At 47.6% G+C, this 22,913-nt stretch overlaps 1 protein-coding gene across 6 annotated transcripts in view; it reads left to right on the top strand.

Annotated features, from left to right (window-relative positions):
- LOC138293569 (coiled-coil domain-containing protein 159-like) overlaps window positions 1-22,913 on the top strand; it is a 130,293-nt gene that overhangs the window by 31,937 nt on the left and 75,443 nt on the right. For 3 of the 6 annotated variants that reach the window (XM_069232835.1, XM_069232837.1, XM_069232839.1), the window contains one exon: window positions 15,802-15,835. In XM_069232835.1, coding sequence (XP_069088936.1) covers window positions 15,802-15,835 — 34 coding nt within the window. Of the gene's footprint in view, window positions 1-4,066; window positions 4,129-15,801; window positions 15,836-22,913 lie in introns of all 6 variants that reach the window. The other 3 variants (XM_069232838.1, XM_069232840.1, XM_069232836.1) reach the window with 3 other exon arrangements.

The following is a 22,913-nucleotide window of genomic DNA, read 5'->3' as shown; positions in this document are numbered from 1 at the left end:
TTCAAATAACACCACCTAACGGGCCAAAATCCTTCACACCACACACATATATTAAGAAACAGTCCAACGTGTCAATGTTTAAAAAGTTATTTTCTTTCTGGTTTTAAAATTAAAAAAAGCATTATGAAAATGCAAACGGTCTCTTAGCTCTATACTAGCACATCATGTTTTTGTAGAAACAATCTCCTTTCCTCAGGGTTTCACTGATGCCAAATGAAATCTGAGCCAGTTTTTAGGTCAAGCCTACCAGACAGCACTTACTGTCTGGTTGCAAAATACCTAATATGGGCTTACCAAGAACCTACAGTGTCTTACAGCACACCCATTGCTTATCATTGGTTGAGTTTTTTGTCACTCTTATTTCCTAGCTTCTTATTCAGTAGCGTTTGTTGTTTCTTTTGTGTTTGACACTCCACTAGAGCATAGCCTCCTTACCATCTCCCTGACTGGCTGACTTCCATCCTTTCTTTGCTCAGTTCTAGGGAACTATTTTTTTCCTTTTACTTAAGCACTTCATGAAAGTGCATGTGTTTTCCAGCTACCTTCTGTGCTTCTCCCCTGCCATACTTCCTCCCTCCCCCGTACTCCATGAAACTTTCTAGTTCAAGTGCTTCCCCTGCCTCTCCCACCAATGCTGCTTTTTCCTCCCCTGCCTGTTCCCCTTGACATTTCCTCATTGCTCACCAAGTCCACCATCCTTTTTGAGAAAAAAAAAATATATATATTCTTGGTGAGGACAAAATAGTGCTTTCATGTTACTTCTGTTTAGTTTGTTTCAATTTATAGATCCTTTTTGGCGCGCATTCGTAAAAAAACATGCCTACAAAATGACGTAGCTGCTGCGGCTGTCTCATCACGCCTTTTAAAAAAAAAAAATTGGGCCATGTGTTAAATTGTCGTATAACTGTATTGCAATCTTTGCCTTTTTGCCTTCATTTTCTTTGTTCCTTTTACCCCTCCTTACTTTTTCCATTGGATATGTTCCCTTAGAACCTTCCCCGGTATGTTCTAACAACCAAAGGTGGCATTTGTGAGTTGTCAGTGGTGTGATTGGTGTTTCCTACACGTGTAATATAGGTATTTAATAATTACCTGCACTTGTACGTGCAACAAGATCAGTCTCATTCAGCGCACTCTGAGCACACCTGCAGCATCAGGCCACTGCACACCTAGCAGAATTAATGGAAACTTTTAGGTTGTTACAGAGCAAAGGAAGACAATTCATGTGGGGGTGAGCCTCAAGGAAAGGAATTTGACTCAGGTAAAGTTGTCATTGCAAAGGCGCCCACCCTCGTGCCTCATGTGCAGTCACTGTAGCTGCTACTGCATACGGGCGAGGAGCTGTGCTACTCCTGTCTTCCGCTCATTAGTTTTCCGTAAAGCCCCTCAGTGCAACTGACAGAAAGCACAGTGTAACCGGGAAGGAACTATCAGCCTCTGTGTGGGAGGGTAAACATTCCCGACATCGCTTTTGGGGAAGAGAGTCCGTTGTGTGGCCAGACCATAAACTGTTAGTCGATATCTTGTTTCCTTGTAAGGGCCGTAAAAATACGATTTTAAAAAAACTGAAAAAAATGTCACTTCAGACTGTTTATTGCGCCTTCCATTGAGTCAAATGCTTCCTGAGGATGAAAATGATGAGATTAATAACATTTCTTTGGTACAAGAGAGAGCGGGCCATGAAAAATGTTGCATTGCCCTTCTGCCACACAAGGTAACACACAATGACACAAAACCTGGATGACATTTTCCAGCCACACAAGGTCACGTGGTGCGTGGTAAATCTGGAGTAACGCTCGGTAGTACAAGTAGCTGCCTTTGCTTACTCTACTCCAGGGATTCAGTCGTTCTATGGGTGTTCCCACACATCCACTCATGGAATTTGGCGCATTCCCAGGTTTACTATGAGTGGTAGACCTAGGAATATGTCAAACTGGTACATAACTAGGAGGCATTTCTTTATTTCTCCTCGTTTTTCCTCTTTCTACATGTGCTGCATTCTGCAGCACTCGTAAAAAGAGGTAGACGTCCCCAAGGATTGTTTTTGTGGAGGAAGGTGTTCTTTCTTGCACAAAAACAATCCTGCCTGCAGTGCAGGCACACTTTCACCCTGGTGCAAGGATGCCCGTGTTCGCGCTTAGGGAGCCAAAAGTGCGCCAGTGCAAGGAGAGAACAGGAATGCTCCATATTTTAATAGAAATGGCTCATTTCTGCCCTCTCACTTTTATGCAGCGCAGGAAGGTGTGTTGCTGTATTGTAAAAAAATGATACATTGGACCCTCGGTGTCCTGGAATTTCTTATGGCTGTATTGTGCAAGGACGATTTCTCAGAAACACTTGTTACTATCAGTGGTGCACAGTTGTGGTTAGGGGAGGAGGAAGGCTTTTTAGCATAGTGCAATATTTCATATATCAACGCTGGCTTTTATGAGTCACCATGCAATGGACAGGTTGATTGTATTAATCGGTATTAGGAAAGCAGTCCATTGGTTTTCAGGTGTGGACTTTCCTGGGTCACTACTGTAAGGGAGAGACTGTGGCCTACAGAATTTGTTCTGTTCGAGTTACTGGGGAAAATACATTTTTGCTGCTGTAAGGTAGAATGCTAGCATCCCAGGTGTGTTGTTGGTGGCTCAAGAAGTCCATGACAGAATTTGACAAACGTATTAACCTCATGTGAAGTATTGCACAATCATTGGCCCAAACCCACTTATGACATCAGTCATAGAAGCTGAAGTCTACTTGTGAAAATCGGTGACTGAGTGAAATTCAGGCTACCAGGGTTTCTGTGTAAAGTTGAGTCTAAATTGTTGTCAATTGAAAATCATGAAAATGAATAAAGGCAGTGTGTGGACACATGATGGTAAATGTTGGAATATTAGAATGTGAATAGTAAAATAGAGTTGAACCAGGAGGAAACTTCTCACTTTACAAGTGTACAGTTTCTTATAGGTTGCAGGTCTGCAGCTCAATGTCCAGAGAGCGTTGATGGGGGTTTTCCCCCAGGTGGAGGAGTTGGAAATGCATGGAAATGGTATTTCAGGATCCAGGACCCAGAACTACCCCTGCCTGGCACTTCACCAGCTTAAGAAATAAGCAGCTGGGATTCTGTGGCTTTCAAAGTAGAAGGTGATGCTAGAGAGAGACATACCTAACGGAGGGCAGCACAGGAATCGTTTTGCTGGATTGTTCTATTCAGTTCCCTTAGGGTTCCCTTCCATACCACGTCTTCATGTACCATGCTTATCCTGACTTTTTTGCATTCTTTGAGGCATATTTATGAAAAGTGGTGCTGCACCTAGTGCTGCGCCACTTTTCTTGTACCCCTTAGCTCCCCCCTAACGCCACCATGTGTGTGCTGTATTTAATATACACCGCACCATGGTGGTAGTTAAGGAGCTAGCCGGCGCTTTGCAGGATTAGCGCCAAGACTGTTGACGCTAATCCTGCAAAGCACCCAGAGGCCCATTGTAACCAATGGGAGCCTCCCTTTAAAGCCTCTCAGAGGAGGCGTTAGAAGGGCCAAAAAAATGACACGAAGAAATCTCTTGGATTTCTTTGTACTACAACCCCACCCCCCCCACCCCCCCCCCCCCCAAAAGGAGGGGAACAACCCCTTTGCATACGTTATGCCTGGCACAGGCATAATGTACGCAAATCGTTACATCGTGGCGCAAATTGTAAATATGGCACAGCGGTTTGGCCATTTAATGCTACATTAGCATTAAAAAAATGACGCTAATCTGTCGTTAGAATGGCGCTAGGCCCGCTTAAATCTGGGCCTTTGTATGCTTCTTTCTTTGCGGATCCTCGATGTCTTGCGATGTTGTTGACGTTGTATAATCTTGTTGAGGGACAGATGTGTCATATTGCCGCATAGCTGTACTGCGGTCTTCCCCTTTGTCCATTTGTTCAATTCATTCTCTTTACTTCCTTTCTTCCTTTGGTGTGTTCCCGGGAGCCCGGGCGTGCGCTTTAACTGCAAGGTTTGCAATTCTGAGACGTCAGTGCCTGTTGTTGCCGCCTGCACTTGTCTTAAAGATGTTTATTTCTTGTCTGTTCGCAGCATCTCCAAAAGGCACTGGCAAATCCACTGGGCCCCAAAGGCAAGACTAATGGGTTATATCTGTAAGTTAACAAGGGCGTTAATTGGACTCGCACCATTAGCTCAGTGAGTTTTACTGACTGATTTACAAATTTGTCAATCAACCTCATGACACTGTAAGTTATTTGAACCCCCCCCCCCCCTGCCAGTCCTGCCTCATAGTTTGATATTTTAAAAGTCGGTGTTCAGTTGTTCTGTTTTTGCAGCAGTGGAGGTCTCAAACTACAGGGGAACAGACCTTATCCACTAGCACCATCTACCGGATGTTTTTCAAACTGTTCCGTATTTAGTGATGATCATAGTTCTTTAACAGATCAGTCGCAATTTTTGCTGCGGCAATTTCCCGATGTTGCATAACTTTAAAGCAGCAGCGCCTCTGGCAGAACACGGCTGTTACTGTCGTTGCAGATGGAAAGGTGTTGCCGCTGTGCTGGCGCGTGTACACACCCCTCCCTGGAGCACGGGCTCAACCCGCGGACCTTCCGCGCTTTTTACAGGGGACGGTGCTCTTCTTAAACCCCAGTGACGAGTGAGTGATGTGTTTTTGGTTCTATTGCGTGAATCCTACACCTAGCACAAGAGATGGTACATTCCAAACCACCTTACTGGAGAGAGTACATATGTGCCAGTTACAGTGCTGCTTTGTCAAGTAGCTGTCAAGTCAACTCTAAAGTTAGTCTTACCTCTCGAAAAATTATAAAGTAGCCTCATAATCAGGATTCCTCCGTGCCAGTGGTAAAAGCAAGAGTTTGTATATAATAATTGAAGCTAGATTTCACTTTGCGAACCTCGATTCCTTGTTCATCTCCCTCTGAAACAACCACTGGAGGGCGCCAAAGCCGAACTCTTGCATTCACAGTTTCCGTGAAGGCACCACCAGTGGCGACTCCTCCGTATGGGTGGAGGAACGTCGACCACCCCAGTAGCAACCGTTGCGAACCCAAGGAAAGGATAATAAACCACGTTATTATCCTTTCCTTGTGAAAAGAGCGGGCCCTTGTGGGTTGACCTGGACTCCCCTCAGAGTGCATGTGTGTTTGCCCGGCCGTCTCGGGCCGGCCAAACACACATGCGCAATAGGCTGTCTCCCCGAAGCTCCTAGTCTGCTTGGAGTGCACCAGCCAATCGAGAGGCTGCACTGAGCAGTGTCAGGTTTGGTGCAGGGCAGGCTGGGAGACTGTCACTGGAACCTGCAGGAGAAGAGCAGCGTGATGGCCACAGCACGGGAAGGTAAGTGTATTTATTTATTTTTTAATTTTATTAATTCCCCCAAGCCCCGCTCCCCCCCCGCGCCGCCCCCTTTATAACCTGCGAGCTTCGACTGATAGCGTCCCCCAAACGCATGTACCTTTGCTCCGAGCAGTGTAATATTACACTTTTTGTTGAATTTGCTGCATTTTATATAGAGCCAACTCAACCCAAAGGTATTGCAGCGCTTTACATGCGCACCAGTTACAATACACAAGGAGTCATTCATTTTTTTTAAATAGAGACATGTTATTTATTGCTTTGCCCAGGATCACAGGATGTTGAGCCGATACCGTGACTCGAGCCCTGGTTCCCCAGCTGTAAAGTCGGCAGCTCTGCTCTTTACTCCACATCCTCTCCCTTGCTGCTATGATAGTTTCATAGCGTTGTCTTTGTAACATGTACATTTGCTGCAGCAAACAAGCTTCTCTTCGCTAAGGAGCGGACTGCAGGCCTCGAAAAATCATAAAAATGTTTCTAGACCTGCAGGTCGAGTAGTTTGAATAATCTACTCGACCTAACTGTAATGTACTTGACCCTGAAACGGGTCTCAAATTGTGTCATCCCAGGCAAATATTGTATTTTACAGTTACCTTTTTCTTCATTCTCACATATGAGTGCACCTTCAAATATGTGAGTTCAGCATTTCTGCTGTAAAAAAAATCCTCTTTTGTTTGATTAAATACACGAAACGTTTGATCCATGTATAATCTAACCCACATACGGGGTACACATGATCCATGCATGACTTGCCTCTTAGTTTACTAATAGCTTAGACATCAGGGCTGGAGTGTTTCTCAGTTTGTGTTTAAACACTCACTTTTAATAAATAAATTACTAAATCATGATGTTGTAGCGCACTGTCTTTTACAGACAGTAAATTTCCAAGAAATGTCCAAAAACCTTCCCACTTACTTGCAGCTTTACTGATGAAACTTTATAATTTATTAACAATAATCTGTGAAAATTGGGTTTCAGAAAACATTTATCATTTGCACATCACCAAGTAAAGTGTTCTGACTTTTTTTTCATCCTATTAAAATATTTTTTTCATCACACAGAAGTACAAAAATGGTCTTGCACAACTACTGATATATATTTTTTTATGTTTTTAAAGTTGACTTAGTTATATAAATGTTGTGTGCTAGGAAAAAGCTGGTACCAAAAGCCTTTCATTTCACATAGGTCAGACAGTTTACCTTACAAAATCCTGGAACTCTGCAGTCACAAGGAAAAGTATTTGCATTGCAAGAAGACAAACTGACTTTTGACCTCTGTCTCTGAACACTGAAGAAATGTGCCAAGAATAAGATTTAAATGCATCTTAATTGCTAATTCAGGTTCTGACTGAACAGAACACCTGTTCTTTGTCCACTCGCCAGAAGGTTTAAGTGGAATCTAAAAATAGCTCGACCTCATAAAATAAAACTCGCCAGTGCGAGTGGGCAAGTAGATTTTTCGAGCCCTGCACTGGAAGAGTTTACAGTCCTCTGTGGAGCACATGAGCACAGTGTGCCTGTAGAGCCAGCGGTGCTTCAAGACCAGAGCACCAGCGCAGGGAGAGTGCGGGGCTGGTTGATGCACCCAGAGTCGGCCTCTGCTAAGATAGCGCCCTAGGTGTGGGCGGAGAGAAACGTGGCACCCTAGGTGATGATGGTTAATTAAATGAGGGCCGCAGGGGGTTCCTTTTGTGTTTGTGTTTTGTGTTTAGTAGCTGGCTGAGCAGTGACTGGCCCCTAAACGCAAACATCCCGGACCACTCCCAGCTCACCCAAAGCTGATGGTGGTTTTGTTGATGTGTCAGCAGGGGTCAGAGGGTGAAGGGAGGGCAAAGAAGCCGGCTAAAGGAGTTAAAACATTGCAGTATCACAATGAAGAGCTAAAACCTCTTTAAACTGGCAAATCAGACAGAAACGAGCAGGCAGGTACCAGTCTGGAGCAGGATGAGAAGGGCGTTGCTGTTGGCACAACCTTAATGCACACAGCTCCATGTGCCCCTCTGAATATTGGCGCCCTGGGCCTGTGCTCAGGTCGCCCATGCTAAAGGCCAGTCCTGGATGCACCAAGGTAACGGACTTTGAATCCAGTGGGCGTGGAGCACCCCCAGGCAGAAATCCAGCCCTGCTAGCACCATGCACCTCGCATGAGGAGTCTTGGCTACCAGCCTTGATTTGTTGTGGCCAGCATCCGAAGGCGAGGGTCCTAAGACGTGATAAGAAAACACTTTTATAAAAATGAACTTTTACGACTAATGTTCTTAATGCAACTGTAGTAATCGTCAAATAAAACACCAGGACAGCCGCTGATTAAAGGTATGTGCAATTTTATACCTCTACTCCTAGAGCAGCCTTCCAAACCGAGGAAGCTGCCAGCTGACATCATCACAGTCAAATCCCAGCAGCTCTCCCAAGGCTCAGCGTCCCATGTTCCACCCCATGTACCAGCTACATAAGAGCCCCGTAGTCCAGTTGTAAGACTCTAACACTGACTTCTCTCCTCCACCAGTCTCGGCACTTACCGAGGCCTTCCCAGGAGTTCGGGTCTCACCCGGACTGCTATGTGGCCCCGTATATAGCAGCGGCAGGAGGGCAGAGGCTGGCAGTGCTTCCACGAAGGTGCTGTACTGAGCCCCTCACCTCCCGGTGTAAGCTGTAGTACATTGTAGGGACCCCTCTCCTCGAGGCTGCTGCAGGTCTGGGGCACAGGCCCATCCCTTCCAGTCCGGTGCTTGAGAGGAGCTCCAGGCCTGCGGCTGCGCTTACGTCATCACCGCTGCAGTGGACTCGGCTTGGGCCGCAGTGCAGGTATAAGCTGCAGTGTTACGCCGAACCCCCTTCTGCCAGGCTGCAGCACGGCTTGTGGCTTAGTTGCACTTTATGGGTGAAGTGCTAGTGAGATGATCCTAGGTGAGGTGAACCTTACCCCGGCATTCTTGACTTGTGCGCCTCAGGGTAAGGATAACCCCCTCACAACCTCGGTTCTGCGCTCCTCCACTGTGTGCTCTTGCCTTGGGCCTCAGTGAGCATACGTTTCCTCAGGAGGGATTGTGGCTTCTGAGGGCAGCTCAGAAGGCATAGTGAGGCACGCTTGTACCGAGGGGTTGGTATGGAGGAGGGGAGGCACACCTCTCTGTGTCTTCAACAAAGCCACCATCACAGCAGCTCCGCAGAAGATACTAATGAAATGCAAAAACAAAATGGTGGTGATGTGGGGAGTATTGTCTGCCGGACCACTAGTGTTTCCTAGTCAGTGCAAAAGTGAGTTTATGACTCAGAAAGAGCAGGTGAAACCGACCACCAGATCTTAACACGTATACCTGCTTAAGATTTGTGCAAAATCCATGATTACACTCTGGTTACTGGCAGAGGTGAAGGGTAGGACACGAGTTCAGAGAAAGAGACAGGAAGAAAGAGAGCGATTAGGTGGGGAGACAGCATGAATTTAGGTAAAATAGAGCGAATTCCCAGTCCCTAGGTGACCCATTGCCCTGTAAGGTGCATTTCTGCTGGAGCACCGAGGTGGGGTCTGATGTCAGAGACTGATTGGAGTTAGGCAGAAGTCCTAGGAACAGCCAGTAGCCGAGGTAAAGATTAAAGGAAGGCTTCAGAGGGAGATTTAATGTTAATGAGAGTAGATTAGTGCTGCTGGAAGTGGCTCAGTGGGACCTGTGCCAGGTGGACCTCAGAAACAAGTGCCCAGGTTGAGAGCTAAGATCCAAGGGAAGCATCAGTATCGAGCACAGAAAAGGGGGAGGAGGTAGAGAAAAGGGAGTGAGTCCCAGCATTTCTTGAGAGGTGGTAGGACAGGCTAAGGAGCGAGAAAGGCTTGGTGTAGTGCAGAGATGAGCCTCTGCAGAATGCATACAAAAGGCTGATACATTGCTGATTATTGCGGTAGGATATCTGTATTCGAATCCCTGCAGGGTCATCCCCAAACATTTTTTCCTTCCTCCTCTTCTTTTTCGGACATCATTTCTGCTGGCTTTAGGACTCTGCGCACTTTACCACTGCTAATCAGTGCTAAAGTGCGCATGCTCTCTCCCTTAAACATGGTAACATTGGATCATACCCAATTGGCATATCTGATCTGCACGTAAGTACCTAGTAAAGTGCACTACATGTGCCCACGGCCTTTCGGTTGAATGCTATTAGTGGGCCTGCAGCACTGGTTGTGCCACCCACATAAGAAGACCCTTAACCATGTCTCAGGCCTGCCATTGCAAGGCCTGTGGGTGCAGTTTCACTGCCACTTTGACTTGGCATTTAAAAGTACTTGCCAAACCAAACTCCCCTTTTTCTACATATAAGTGACCCCTAAGTTAGGCCCTAGGTAGGCCCTTAGGCAGGGTGCTATGTAGATAAAAGACAGGACATATACCTGTGTGTGTTATATGTCCTGAATTCATTTTCCACTATTGTAAGGCCTGCTCCTTTCATATGCTAGCAGTAGGGCTAACCTCATATACTGTGTGAGTGGTAGATTCTGACCAAAAAGGGGTAAACGGGTCATATTTAGTATGGCCAGAATGGTAATAGAAAATCCTGCTTATTAGTGAGGTTGGATTTTATATTACTATTTTAGAAATGCCACTTCTAGACAGTGAACATTTCTCTGCACTTAAAATCCATTAGTGCCTTACAGCTTGTCTCCAATCCACGTCTGGGCTGGGCTGGTTGACAGTTTCTGTGTGCATTTCACCCAGACAATCACAAACACAGGATACTCAGTCACACCTGCACTCATCTGCATGCTGAATGGCGCTTCCGGGGCTGGAAGGGAGGAGGGGCCTGACACTTATATTTCAAAAGCTAGTGGCTTGCCCTCACACAATGGACTGCCAAACCCCCTACTGGGACCCTGGCGACAGACCTGTACCGAAAGGGGACCTCGTGCTCTTCAAAATCACTATTTGAAGTATCCACCAATAGCATTTTTTGGTATATAAAATGTGTCCCTGACCCCACCAGATCAGATGCTTCTGGACCTGTACCTGCAACCTGTCAAGAGGAGCTGCCTGGCTGCCCAAAGGACTCACCTGGACTGCTTCGATGTGAAGGACTGCTGCCTTGCTGTTGCCCTGCTTGTAGGAGGCCGGCCTGGTTTGTAGTGGGTACCCTGGGTACTTACACCTTATACCAGGTCCAGTTATCCCTTATTAGTGAAATGTAGTAGTTTTCTAGCAGCTTAGGCTGATAGAGGTAGCTATAGCAGAGCAGCTTAGGCTGAACTAGGAGACATGCAAAGCTCCTGCAATACCACTTATAGTTACACAGTAGTCATACACAAGTAAAGACAATACTCAGTGTTACCAAACATAAAGGTAGTTTATTTGGGTGACACAAGTCCAAAAATATCTTACAGGCAATACTCCTTCTGGAGGTAAGTATTATACACAATATATACACTAGACACAAAAATAAGGTAAGTAATTAGACATAGAATAGTGCAAACAATAGGAAACGCTATAGAAATCAATGAGAGAAAATAGCTCTAGGGGCAACGCAAACCATATACTAAGAAAGTGGAATGCAAATCACAAATTCCCCCCTAGACAGGTGTAGTTTGTAGAGAATCGCTGGGAGAGTACGAAAACCACAAAGGTGAGTAAAGTACCCCACCCCAGAGCCCAGGAAAGTAGGAGTAAAGTACTGCAAGTTTCCTTAGCACACACACCAAGTCATGATTAGAGTTATTGCAAGAGCCAAGCAAGACTGCAAACAACAAATGGTGGATTCCTGGACCTGAAGATCTGCAAAGAGAGGAGACCAAGTCCAGAAGTCGGAAGAAGTTCCAGGAAGGAGAGGAGCCCCTGCCAACCTAGAAGAGGTTGCAAAAGAAGAGTCCCCGGTTGGACGAAAACTGCAGAAATGCACCAAAGGAAGATGGCTGCGGGTTCCTGCATGATGCAATGGATGTCCCATGAAGAGATGTTGGATGCAGGCGAGTTTCGGCACTGGATTCGCCTTGGTTCAAGCAAAGTCGCGTTTTGCGTCAAAGTGGTGCTGCCTGGACCCAGCAGGGACCTGGGGGCCTCAACTCGGGCTGAGGAGGCAGAGGGGGCTCTTAACACTGGAGGGAACACACAGATGACCAGGCAGCACCCATGGAGGTCCCAGGACACTGGGAAAAAGAAGGTGCAAATTGGGGTTGGTGCAGCACTACAAAATAAGGACCCACGCCACCAGAGGTCAACTCAGCGAGTTGAGCTTCCCAGGATAGAGTGCTGGGGCACAGAGGCCCCAAGAGGTGAAGACGACAGACACTGTCATTGTGTAACTGGATGGGTAGCTGGTTTATATGTGCTCAGCTGAAGGTTGTATGGGTTCCAGGGCACAGACACTGTCATCGTGTAACTGGAGGGGTAGCTGGTTTATAGGTGCTCAGCTGAAAGTTTTACAGGGCACAAGGCACAGAAACAGTCAATGTGTAACTGGAGGGATAGCTAGTTTATAAGTCAGCAGAAGAGTGTACAGGATCCAAGGCACAGACACAGTCAACGAGTAACTGAAGGGGTAGCTGGTTTATAAGTCATTAGAGGTTGTACAGGGTCCAAGGCACATACTTTTCAACGTATAACTGGATGGGTAGCTGGTTTATAAGTGCTCAGCTAAAGGTTGTACAGGGTCCAAATAGTGCACAGAGGCCCTAGGAGGTGAAGATGACATGGTGCACAGGGGTACTGTCGCTAACGGGGAAGGCAAGCTCTTACCTTCTCCAAATTTGGACAGCAGGACCTTAGGACAGTCTGTGTCGAAGCAGTTCACCATCTGTGTTCCAAGGAAGATGCTCATCGGGAGTCCAAGAGACCCGGTCATTGACTTAGAAGGTGCCTGCAAGAGCAAGGAAGTGACTCTGTCACTCCATGGGAGATTTCTTCTGTCCACCTGGTGCAGGGTGAAGACAGGGAGCCCCAAGAGCGTGTACACCATGGAAACTGTTGCAGTTGCTGGCTGGAGCTGAAGTTGCAGAGGAAAAGTAGCCCTTCTGGGTACTTTTGTTGCTGTTACAGCGGTTCCTGGAGCAGTCTGCGGTCGATCCGAGGTCAGAGGATGAAGTAGTAGTTGCAGTGGATTCCTGCTCGAAACTTGCAAGTAGAATCTGAAGAGAAACCCAAAGAGAGACCCTAAATAGCCCTGAGAGGGGGATTGGCTGCCTTATCAGGTATGGACCTATCAGGAGGGGTCTCTGATGTCACCTGCTGGCACTGGCCATTCGGAGGCCTCCAGAGTGTCCCCACACCTTGGAAAACAAGATGGCCGAAGTCTAGGACACACTGGAGGAGCTCTGGGCACCACCCCCGGGGTGGTGATGGACAGGGGAGTGGTTCCTCCTCTTTTCTTTGTCGAGTTTCAGGCCAGAGCAGGGACTAGGGATTGGCTTATGCAAGGAGGGCACCATCTGTGCCCTTCACAGCATTTCCAGAGGCTGGAGGAGGCTACCCCTCCCCAGCCTGTAACACCTATTTCCAAAGGGGGAGGGTGTAACACTCTGCTCCCAAAGGAAATGCTTTGTTCTGCCTTCCTGGGACTGAGCTGCTCAGACCCCAGGAGGGCAGAACCCTGCCTGTGAGGTGGCAGCAGCTGTAGCTGCAGTGCAAGCCTCAGAGAGCTGGTTTGGCAGTACTGGGGGTCCATGGTGGAGCCCCCAGGATGCATGGAATTGGCTCCCCAATACCAAATTCGGAATGGCGGGACAATTACATGATCCTAGACACCTTACATGGCCATATTCGGGGTTACCATTGTGATGCTACATATAGGTATTGACCTATATGTAGTGCACACGTGTAATGGCGTCCCAGCACTCACAAAGTCTGGGGAATCAGCCCAGGACTGAGTAGGGGCACCTTTGCTAGTGCAAGTGTGCCCTCACACTTAGTAACTTTGCACCTAGCCTTCAGTAAATGAAGGTTAGACATATAGGTGACTTATAAGTTACTTAAGTGCAGTGAAAATGGCTGTGAAATAACTATTTAACGCAGGCTGCAGTGGCAGTCCTGTGAAAGGGTTTGTCTGAGCTCCTTATGGGTATCAAAAGAAATGCTGCAGCCCATAAGGATCTCCTGGAACCCCAATGCCCTGGGTTCCTAGGTAACATATACTAGGGACTTTTAAGGGGGGCCCGGTGTGCCAGTTGAAATTGGTAAATGAAGTCACTAGCCTATAGTGACAAATTTAAGAGGAGAGAGAGCATAAGCGCACTGAGGTTCTGATTAGCAGAGCCTCAGTGGTACAGTTAAGCACTATTCACAACACACACATTAGGCCACAAACTATGAGCACTGGGGTCCTGACCAGCAGGATCCCAGTGAGACAGGCAAAAACATAGTGACATACATGTAAAAATGGGGGTAACATGCCAAGAAAGATGGTACTTTCCTACACTGCTGCCCTCTGACCTTGCTGAGAAGTGCTCTCCAAAGGCTTGAATTGAGCGTGCCTCCTGTTTCTGAAGTCTCAGGGCCAAAAACACTTCATCTCTTCAAGGAAACTCCTTTTGTGCTGAAAATCGATGCACAGCCTGCCGGAAACTACGCACAGCGTGCTCTGCGACAAGAAAATTGCTGCACAGCTGAACCGGAACGACGCACCCAGACTTCCTGAGGGAAGATCAACGCAGCACCTGCATTGCAACTTGAAATTCGATGCATGGCCGTACCCGATCAATGCACATCTAAGCCAGAACGACGCAGCCAGACTTCCTGAGTGAAGAACTGATGCAGCGCTTGCTGTGCGACAGAAAATTCAACATATTGCCTACCGGAAAGACGCAACGCCTGTGACTTCTTTCTGCATGTCCTGTTTTTTTTTCCCTGCATCGTCCCTTGGTGCCAAAAGATCCTTGCATCGCACTGAGGACCCAAGACTGCGCACCAGAAATCGACGGAAAGCCTCTTGCAGTGTGGAAAGATACGACTCATCATCTGTGCTACACCAGAAATCCCGATGTACACCTTATTTTTTCCACACCTCTCCTCTGCGGCCTCCGTGCATGTAATTTTGACGTAACCCAGGTACTTTGTGCAAACAAGAGACAGCTGTTGATTTCTAAGATTATGACTCTTTTTAAACTTGCAAATGTGATATCTCAATTTTTGCTTATTTAATCTTGATCGTTTTGACCTTTTAATTAAACCAGATAAATATTTTATAGTTTTCTAAACCTGTGTTGTGTATTTTGAGGTGATTTCACGGTGTTATTGCATGATTTATTGCACAAATACTTTACACATTGCCTTCTAAGTGAAGCCTGGCTGCTCAGTGCCGAGCTACCAGAGGATGGGCACAGGATAATTTGGACTGTGTCACTTACCCTGACTAGGATTGTGGTCCCTATTTGGACAAAGGTGAATACCTCCTCCAACTAGATACCCCATTTCTAACAGTTTATAAGTGTTCAGCTGGAGGTTGTACAGGGTCCAAGGCACAGACACTGTTAACGTATAACTGGAAGGGTACCTGGTTTATAAGTGCTCAGCTGAAGAGTGTACAGGGTCCAAGGCACAGAAACAGTCAACATGTAACTGGAGGGGTGCCTGGTTTAAAACGGCTCAGCTGAAGGTTGTACCGGGTCCAAGGCACAGACACAGCGTGTAACTGGAGGGGTAGCTCGTTCATAGGTGCTCAACTGAAGGTCGTACCTAATTCAAGGCGCACACATTGTCAATGTGTAACTGGTGGGGTATCTGGTTTATAAGTCAGCAGAAGGTTGTACAGGGTCTAAGGCACAGGCACAGTCAACATGTAACTGGAGGGGTAGCTGGTTTATAAGTGCTCAGCGGAAGAGTGTGCAGGGTCCAAGGCACAGACACTGTCGTCGTGTAACTGGATGGGTAGATGGTTTATATGTGCTCAGCTGTAGGTTGTACGTAGTCCAAGGCACAGACACAGTCAACGTGTAACTGGAGGGGTAGCTGGTTTATAAGTCATTAGAGGTTGTACAGGGTCCAAGGCAAAGACTTTTCAATGTGTAACTGGATGGGTAGCTGGTTTATAAGTACTCAGCTGAAGGTTGTACAGGGTCCAAGGCACAGACACAGTCAAAATGTAACTGGAGGGGTAGCTGGTTTATAAGTGCTGAGCTGAAGGTTGTACAGGGTCCAAGGCACAGTCAACGTGTAACCGGAGCGGTAGCTAATGTAAGAGAGCAAAAGTGGACTGTTCACCACATCATAAGTAGTGTTCTTTAAAGGGGTGTGTCAACAGCTCTTTCCTAAACTGGAGCAGGGTAGAGGCATTCCTAATGGATATGAGGATGTGTGTATCCTCAAACAATTATGTCTCCACGAAGTAAAATCTGCCATAAAGCATTATAATTCATAAGTATTGAGTAAGAAACACCCCAGTGTTGTGTACTTATGGGAAAAAAGTGTTAAGTAGAAAATATATATATATATATATAGTGTTTTTAATGGATGCTTAACATAGCTTATTGCATTTCTTCTCTAGCAGAGACTGAACCCAGACCGGAGCTTTCCTAAAGGTAAGCCCTCTCTTCTGTCCCTTTGTGCTGCTATTTTCTCCTGTTTACATTTTCCAGACTGTGATTTTTCTCTGTTGCTCCTAGTTGTCCATTGCAGGTCACAGTGACTGCGACCTGAGTCAGGCTTTTCAGCAGTCTCAGGCCAAAGCCACCTGTATTAACCCCTTCGCTGCCAGGCCTTTTCCCCCTCCTGTGCCGGGCCTTTTTTTGCCTATTTGGGGCAGTTCGCGCTTAGGCCCTCATAACTTTTTGTCCACATAAGCTAACCAAGCCAAATTTGCGTCCTTTTTTTCCAACATCCTAGGGATTCTAGAGGTACCCAGACTTTGTGGGTTCCCTTGAAGGAGGCCAAGAAATTGGCCAAAATACAGTGAAAATTTCGTTTTTTTCAAAAAAATTGGAAAAAGTGGCTGCAGAAGAAGGCTTGTGGTTTTTCCCCTGAAAATGGCATCAACAAAGGGTTTGCGGTGCTAAACTCAGCAGCTTCCCAGCTTTCAGGAACAGGCAGACTTGAATCAGAAAACCCAATTTTTCAACACAATTTTGGCATTTTACTGGGGCATACCCCATTTGTGCAATTTTTTGTGCTTTCAGCCTCCTTCCAGTCAGTGACAGGAATGGTCATGAAACCAATGCTGGATCCCAGAAACCTAAACATTTCTGAAAAGTAGACAAAATTCTGAATTCAGCAAGGGGTCATTTGTGTAGATCCTACAAGGGTTTCCTACAGAAAATAACAGCTGAAAAAGAAAAATATTGAAATTGAGGTGAAAAAAACATCAATTTTTCTCTACGTTTTACTCTGTAACTTTTCCCTGCAATGTCAGATTATCGAAAGCAATATACCGTTACGTCTGCTGGACTCCTCTGGTTGCGGGGATATATAGGGCTTGTAGGTTCATCAAGAACCCGAGGAACCCAGAGCCAATAAATGAGCTGCACCCTGCAGTGCGTTTTCATTCTATACCGGGTATACAGCAATTCATTTGCTGAAATATAAGGAGTAAAAAATTGCTATCAAGAAAACCTTTGCATTTCCAAAAAGGGCACAAGATAAGGTGTTGAGGAGCAGTGGTTATTTGCACATCTCTGAATTCCGGGGTGACCATAGTAGCACGTGAATTACAGGGAATTTCTCAAATAGATGTCTTTTTTACACACACTCCTATATTTGGAAGGAAAAAATTTAGAGAAAGACAAGGGGCAATAGTACTTGTTTTGCTAATCTATGTTCCCCCAAGTCTCCCGATAAAAATGGTACCTCACTTGTGTGGGTAGGCCTAGCACCCGCGACAGGATATGCCCCAAAACACAACATGGACACATCACAGAAAACAGAGCTGTTTTTAGCAAAGTGACTACCTGTAGATTTTGGCCTCTAGCTCAGCCGCCACCTAGGGAAACCTACCAAACCTGTGCATTTCTGAAAACTAGAGACCTAGGGGAATCCAAGGAGGGGTGACTTGTGTGGCTCGGACCAGGTTCTGTTACCCAGAATCCTTTGCAAACCTCAAAATTTGGCTAAAAAAACACATGTTCCTCACATTTCTGTGGCAGAAAGTTATGGAATCTGAGAGGAGCCACAAATTTCCTTCCACCCAGCGTTCCCCCACGTCTCCCGATAAAAATGATACCTCACTTGTGTGGGTAGGCCTAGCACCCGCGACAGGATATGCCCCAAAACACAACGTGGACACATCACAGAAAACAGAGCTGTTTTTAGCAAAGTGACTACCTGTAGATTTTGGCCTCTAGCTCAGCCGCCACCTAGGGAAACCTACCAAACCTGTGCATTTCTGAAAACTAGAGACCTAGGGGAATCCAAGGAGGGGTGACTTGTGTGGCTCGGACCAGGTTCTGTTACCCAGAATCCTTTGCAAACCTCAAAATTTGGCTAAAAAAACACATGTTCCTCACATTTCTGTGGCAGAAAGTTCTGGAATCTGAGAGGAGCCACAAATTTCCTTCCACCCAGCGTTCCCCCACGTCTCCCGATAAAAATGATACCTCACTTGTGTGGGTAGGCCTAGCGCCCGCGACAGGATATACCCCAAAACACAACGTGGACATATCACAGAAAACAGAGCTGTTTTTAGCAAAGTGACTACCTGTAGATTTTGGCCTCTAGCTCAGCCGCCACCTAGGGAAACCTACCAAACCTGGGCATTTCTGAAAACTAGAGACCTAGGGGAATCCAAGGAGGGGTGACTTGCGGGGCTCGGACCAGGTTCTGTTACCCAGAATCCTTTGCAAACCTCAAAATTTCGCTAAAAAAACACATGTTCCTCACATTTCTGTGGCAGAAAGTTCTGGAATCTGAGAGGAGCCACAAATTTCCTTCCACCCAGCGTTCCCCCACGTCTCCCGATAAAAATGATACCTCACTTGTGTGGGTAGGCCTAGCGCCCGCGACAGGATATGCCCCAAAACACAACGTGGACATATCACAGAAAACAGAGCTGTTTTTAGCAAAGTGACTACCTGTAGATTTTGGCCTCTAGCTCAGCCGCCACCTAGGGAAACCTACCAAACCTGTGCATTTCTGAAAACTAGAGACCTAGGGGAATCCAAGGAGGGGTGACTTGCGGGGCTCGGACCAGGTTCTGTTACCCAGAATCCTTTGCAAACCTCAAAATTTGGCTAAAAAAACACATGTTCCTCACATTTCTGTGGCAGAAAGTTCTGGAATCTGAGAGGAGCCACAAATTTCCTTCCACCCAGCGTTCCCCCATGTCTCCCGATAAAAATGATACCTCACTTGTGTGGGTAGGCCTAGCGCCCGCGACAGGATATGCCCCAAAACACAACGTGGACATATCACAGAAAACAGAGCTGTTTTTAGCAAAGTGACTACCTGTAGATTTTGGCCTCTAGCTCAGCCGCCACCTAGGGAAACCTACCAAACCTGTGCATTTCTGAAAACTAGAGACCTAGGGGAATCCAAGGAGGGGTGACTTGCGGGGCTCGGACCAGGTTCTGTTACCCAGAATCCTTTGCAAACCTCAAAATTTGGCTAAAAAAACACATGTTCCTCACATTTCTGTGGCAGAAAGTTCTGGAATCTGAGAGGAGCCACAAATTTCCTTCCACCCAGCGTTCCCCCACGTCTCCCGATAAAAATGATACCTCACTTGTGTGGGTAGGCCTAGCGCCCGCGACAGGATATGCCCCAAAACACAACGTGGACATATCACAGAAAACAGAGCTGTTTTTAGCAAAGTGACTACCTGTAGATTTTGGCCTCTAGCTCAGCCGGCACCTAGGGAAACCTACCAAACCTGTACATTTCTGAAAACTAGAGACCTAGGGGAATCCAAGGAGGGGTGACTTGTGTGGCTCGGACCAGGTTCTGTTACCCAGAATCCTTTGCAAACCTCAAAATTTGGCTAAAAAAACACATGTCCCTCACATTTCTGTGTCACTTGCGTGGGTAGGCCTAGCGCCGGCGACAGGAAACACCCCAAAGCGCAACGTGGACACATCCTAAATTTTGGAAAAAAACAGAGGTGTTTTTTGCGAAGTGCCTACCTGTAGATTTTGGCCTCTAGCTCAGCCGGCACCTAGGGAAACCTACCAAACCTGTGCATTTCTGAAAACTAGAGACCTAGGGGAATCCAAGGAGGGGTGACTTGCGGGGCTCGGACCAGGTTCTGTTACCCAGAATCCTTTGCAAACCTCAAAATTTGGCTAAAAAAACACATGTCCCTCACATTTCTGTGGCAGAAAGTTCTGGAATCTGAGAGGAGCTACAAATTTCCTTCCACCCAGCGTTCCCCCAAGTCTCCCGATAAAAATGATACCTCACTTGCGTGGGTAGGCCTAGCGCCGGCGACAGGAAACACCCCAAAGCGCAACGTGGACACATCCTAAATTTTGGAAAAAAACAGAGGTGTTTTTTGCGAAGTGCCTACCTGTAGATTTTGGCCTCTAGCTCAGCCGGCACCTAAGGAAACCTACCAAACCTGTGCATTTCTGAAAACTAGAGACCTAGGGGAATCCAAGGAGGGGTGACTTGCGGGGCTCGGACCAGGTTCTGTTACCCAGAATCCTTTGCAAACCTCAAAATTTGGCTAAAAATACACATGTTACTCACATTTCTGTGGCAGAAAGTTCTGGAATCTGAGAGGAGCCACAAATTTCCTTCTACCCAGCGTTCCCCCAAGTCTCCCGATAAAAATGATACCTCACTTGTGTGGGTAGGCCTAGCACCCGCGACAGGATATGCCCCAAAACACAACGTGGACACATCACAGAAAACAGAGCTGTTTTTAGCAAAGTGACTACGAAAGGAAAGGGCCCAAAACACAACGTGGACACATCACATTTTTTTATAAAAAGCAGTGCCTACCTGTGGATTTTGGCCTGTAGCTCAGCCGACACCTGAGGAAACCTAGCAAACCAGTGCATTTTTGAAAACTAGAAACCCAGGGGAATCCAAGATGGGGTGACTTGCGGGGCTCTGACCAGGTTATGTTACCCAAAATCCTTTGCAAACATCAAAATTTGGCCCAAAAAACACTTTTTCCTCTCATTTCGGTGACAGAAAGTTCTGGAATCTGAGAGGAGCCACAAATTTCCTTCTACCCAGCGTTCCCCTAAGTCTCTCGATAAAAATGGTACATCACTTCTGTGGGTAGGCCTAGCGCCCACAAAAGGAAATGGCCCAAAACACAACGTGGACACAACATATTTTTTCACAGAAAACAGAGGTGTTTTTTGCAAGGTGCCTACCTATGGTGTTTGGCCTGTAGCTCAGCCGGCCCCAGGGGGGGGGGGCAGAAATGCCCTAAAATAAATTTGCCCCCCCAACCCCCACCCTCCCCCGCCGGAAGCGACCCTTGCCTACGGGGTCGCTCCCCCTGCGTGACATTGGCACCAAAAAACAAATCCCCGGTGCCTAGTGGTTTCTGCCCCCTTGGGGGCAGGTTGACCTAAACTCAGCCAATCTGCCCCCAAGGGGGGCAGAAATGGCCTAAATACAATTTGTCCCCCAGGGGAGCGACTTTTGCCTGATGGGTCGCTCCCCATCTCTAAAAAAAAAAAACAAAGGAAAAAAAAAAGAAAAAAAAGAAAAATTCCCCTGGCGCCTAGAGGTTTCTGCCCCCCCCCCCCCCCCCCGGAGGCAGTTCGGCCTAATAATAGGCCGATCTGTCCCCCGGGGGGCAGAAATGGCCTAAAATAAATTTGCCCCCCCAACCCCCACCACCCCCCCGGGAGCGACCCTTGCCTACGGGGTCGCTCCCCCTGCGTGACATTGGCGCCAAAAAACAAATCCCCGGTGCCTAGTGGTTTCTGCCCCCTTGGGGGCAGATTGACCTAAAATTTGCCAATCTGCCCCCAGGGGGGCAGAAATGGTCTAAATACAATTTGCCCCCCCAGGGGAGCGACCCTTGCCTGATGGGTCGCTCCCCATCTCTAAAAAAAGAAACAACAAAAAAAAAAAAACACAAAAAAAAAATTGCCCTGGTGCCTAGAGTGTTCTGCCCCCCCCCCCCCCCCCAGGGGCAGTTCGGCCTAATAATAGGCCGATCTGTCCCCCGGGGGGGCAGAAATGGCCTAAAATAAATTTGCCCCCCCAACCCCCATCCCCCCCCCCCGGGAGCGACCCTTGCCTACTGGGTCGCTCCCCCTGCGTGACATTGGCGCCAAAAAACAAATCCCCGGTGCCTAGTGGTTTCTGCCCCCTTGGGGGCAGATTGACCTAAAATTGGCCAATCTGCCCCCAGGGGGGCAGAAATGGTCTAAATACAATTTGCCCCCCCAGGGGAGCGACCCTTGCCTGATGGGTCGCTCCCCATCTCTAAAAAAAGAAACAACAACAAAAAAAACACACAAAAAAAAAATTGCCCTGGTGCCTAGAGTGTTCTGCCCCCCCCCCCCCGGGGGCAGTTCGGCCTAATAATAGGCCGATCTGTCCCCCGGGGGGGGCAGAAATGGCCTAAAATAAATTTGCCCCCCCAACCCCCATCCCCCCCCCGGGAGCGACCCTTGCCTACGGGGTCGCTCCCCCTGCGTGACATTGGCGCCAAAAAACAAATCCCCGGTGCCTAGTGGTTTCTGCCCCCTTGGGGGCAGATTGACCTAAAATTGGCCAATCTGCCCCCAGGGGGGCAGAAATGGTCTAAATACAATTTGCCCCCCCAGGGGAGCGACCCTTGCCTGATGGGTCGCTCCCCATCTCTAAAAAAAGAAACAACAAAAAAAAAAACACACAACAAAAAAAATTGCCCTGGTGCCTAGAGTGTTCTGCCCCCCCCGGGGGGCAGTTCGGCCTAATAATAGGCCGATCTGTCCCCCGGGGGGGCAGAAATGGCCTAAAATAAATTTGCCCCCCCAACCCCCACCCCCCCCCCCCCGGGAGCGACCCTTGCCTACGGGGTCGCTCCCCCTGCGTGACATTGGCGCTAAAAAACAAATCCCCAGTGCCTAGTGGTTTCTGCCCCCTTGGGGGCAGATTGACCTAAAATTGGCCAATCTGCCCCCAGGGGGGCAGAAATGGTCTAAATACAATTTGCCCCCCCCAGGGGAGCGACCCTTGCCTGATGGGTCGCTCCCCATCTCTAAAAAAAGAAACAACAAAAAAAAAAAACACAAAAAAAAAATTGCCCTGGCGCCTAGAGTGTTCTGCCCCCCCCCCGGGGGCAGTTCGGCCTAATAATAGGCCGATCTGTCCCCCGGGGGGGCAGAAATGGCCTAAAATAAATTTGCCCCCCCAACCTCCACCCCCCCCCGGGAGCGACCCTTGCCTACGTGGTCGCTCCCCCTGCGTGACATTGGTGCCAAAAAACAAATCCCCGGTGCCTAGTGGTTTCTGCCCCCTAGGGGGCAGATTGACCTAAAATTGGCCAATCTGCCCCCAGGGGGGCAGAAATGGTCTAAATACAATTTGCCCCCCCCAGGGGAGCGACCCTTGCCTGATGGGTCGCTCCCCATCTCTAAAAAAAGAAACAACAAAAAAAAAACACAAAAAAAAATTGCCCTGGCGCCTAGAGTGTTCTGCCCCCCCCGGGGGCAGTTCGGCCTAAAAATAGGCCGATCTGTCCCCCGGGGGGGCAGAAATGGCCTAAAATAAATTTGC

The sequence above is a fragment of the Pleurodeles waltl genome, chromosome 4_2 (genome assembly GCF_031143425.1).
Source record: "Pleurodeles waltl isolate 20211129_DDA chromosome 4_2, aPleWal1.hap1.20221129, whole genome shotgun sequence".
Classification (NCBI taxonomy): domain Eukaryota; kingdom Metazoa; phylum Chordata; class Amphibia; order Caudata; family Salamandridae; genus Pleurodeles; species Pleurodeles waltl.
The sequence above is the reverse complement of the archived record's forward strand: the minus strand, read 5'-3'. Positions and strand labels throughout refer to the sequence as shown.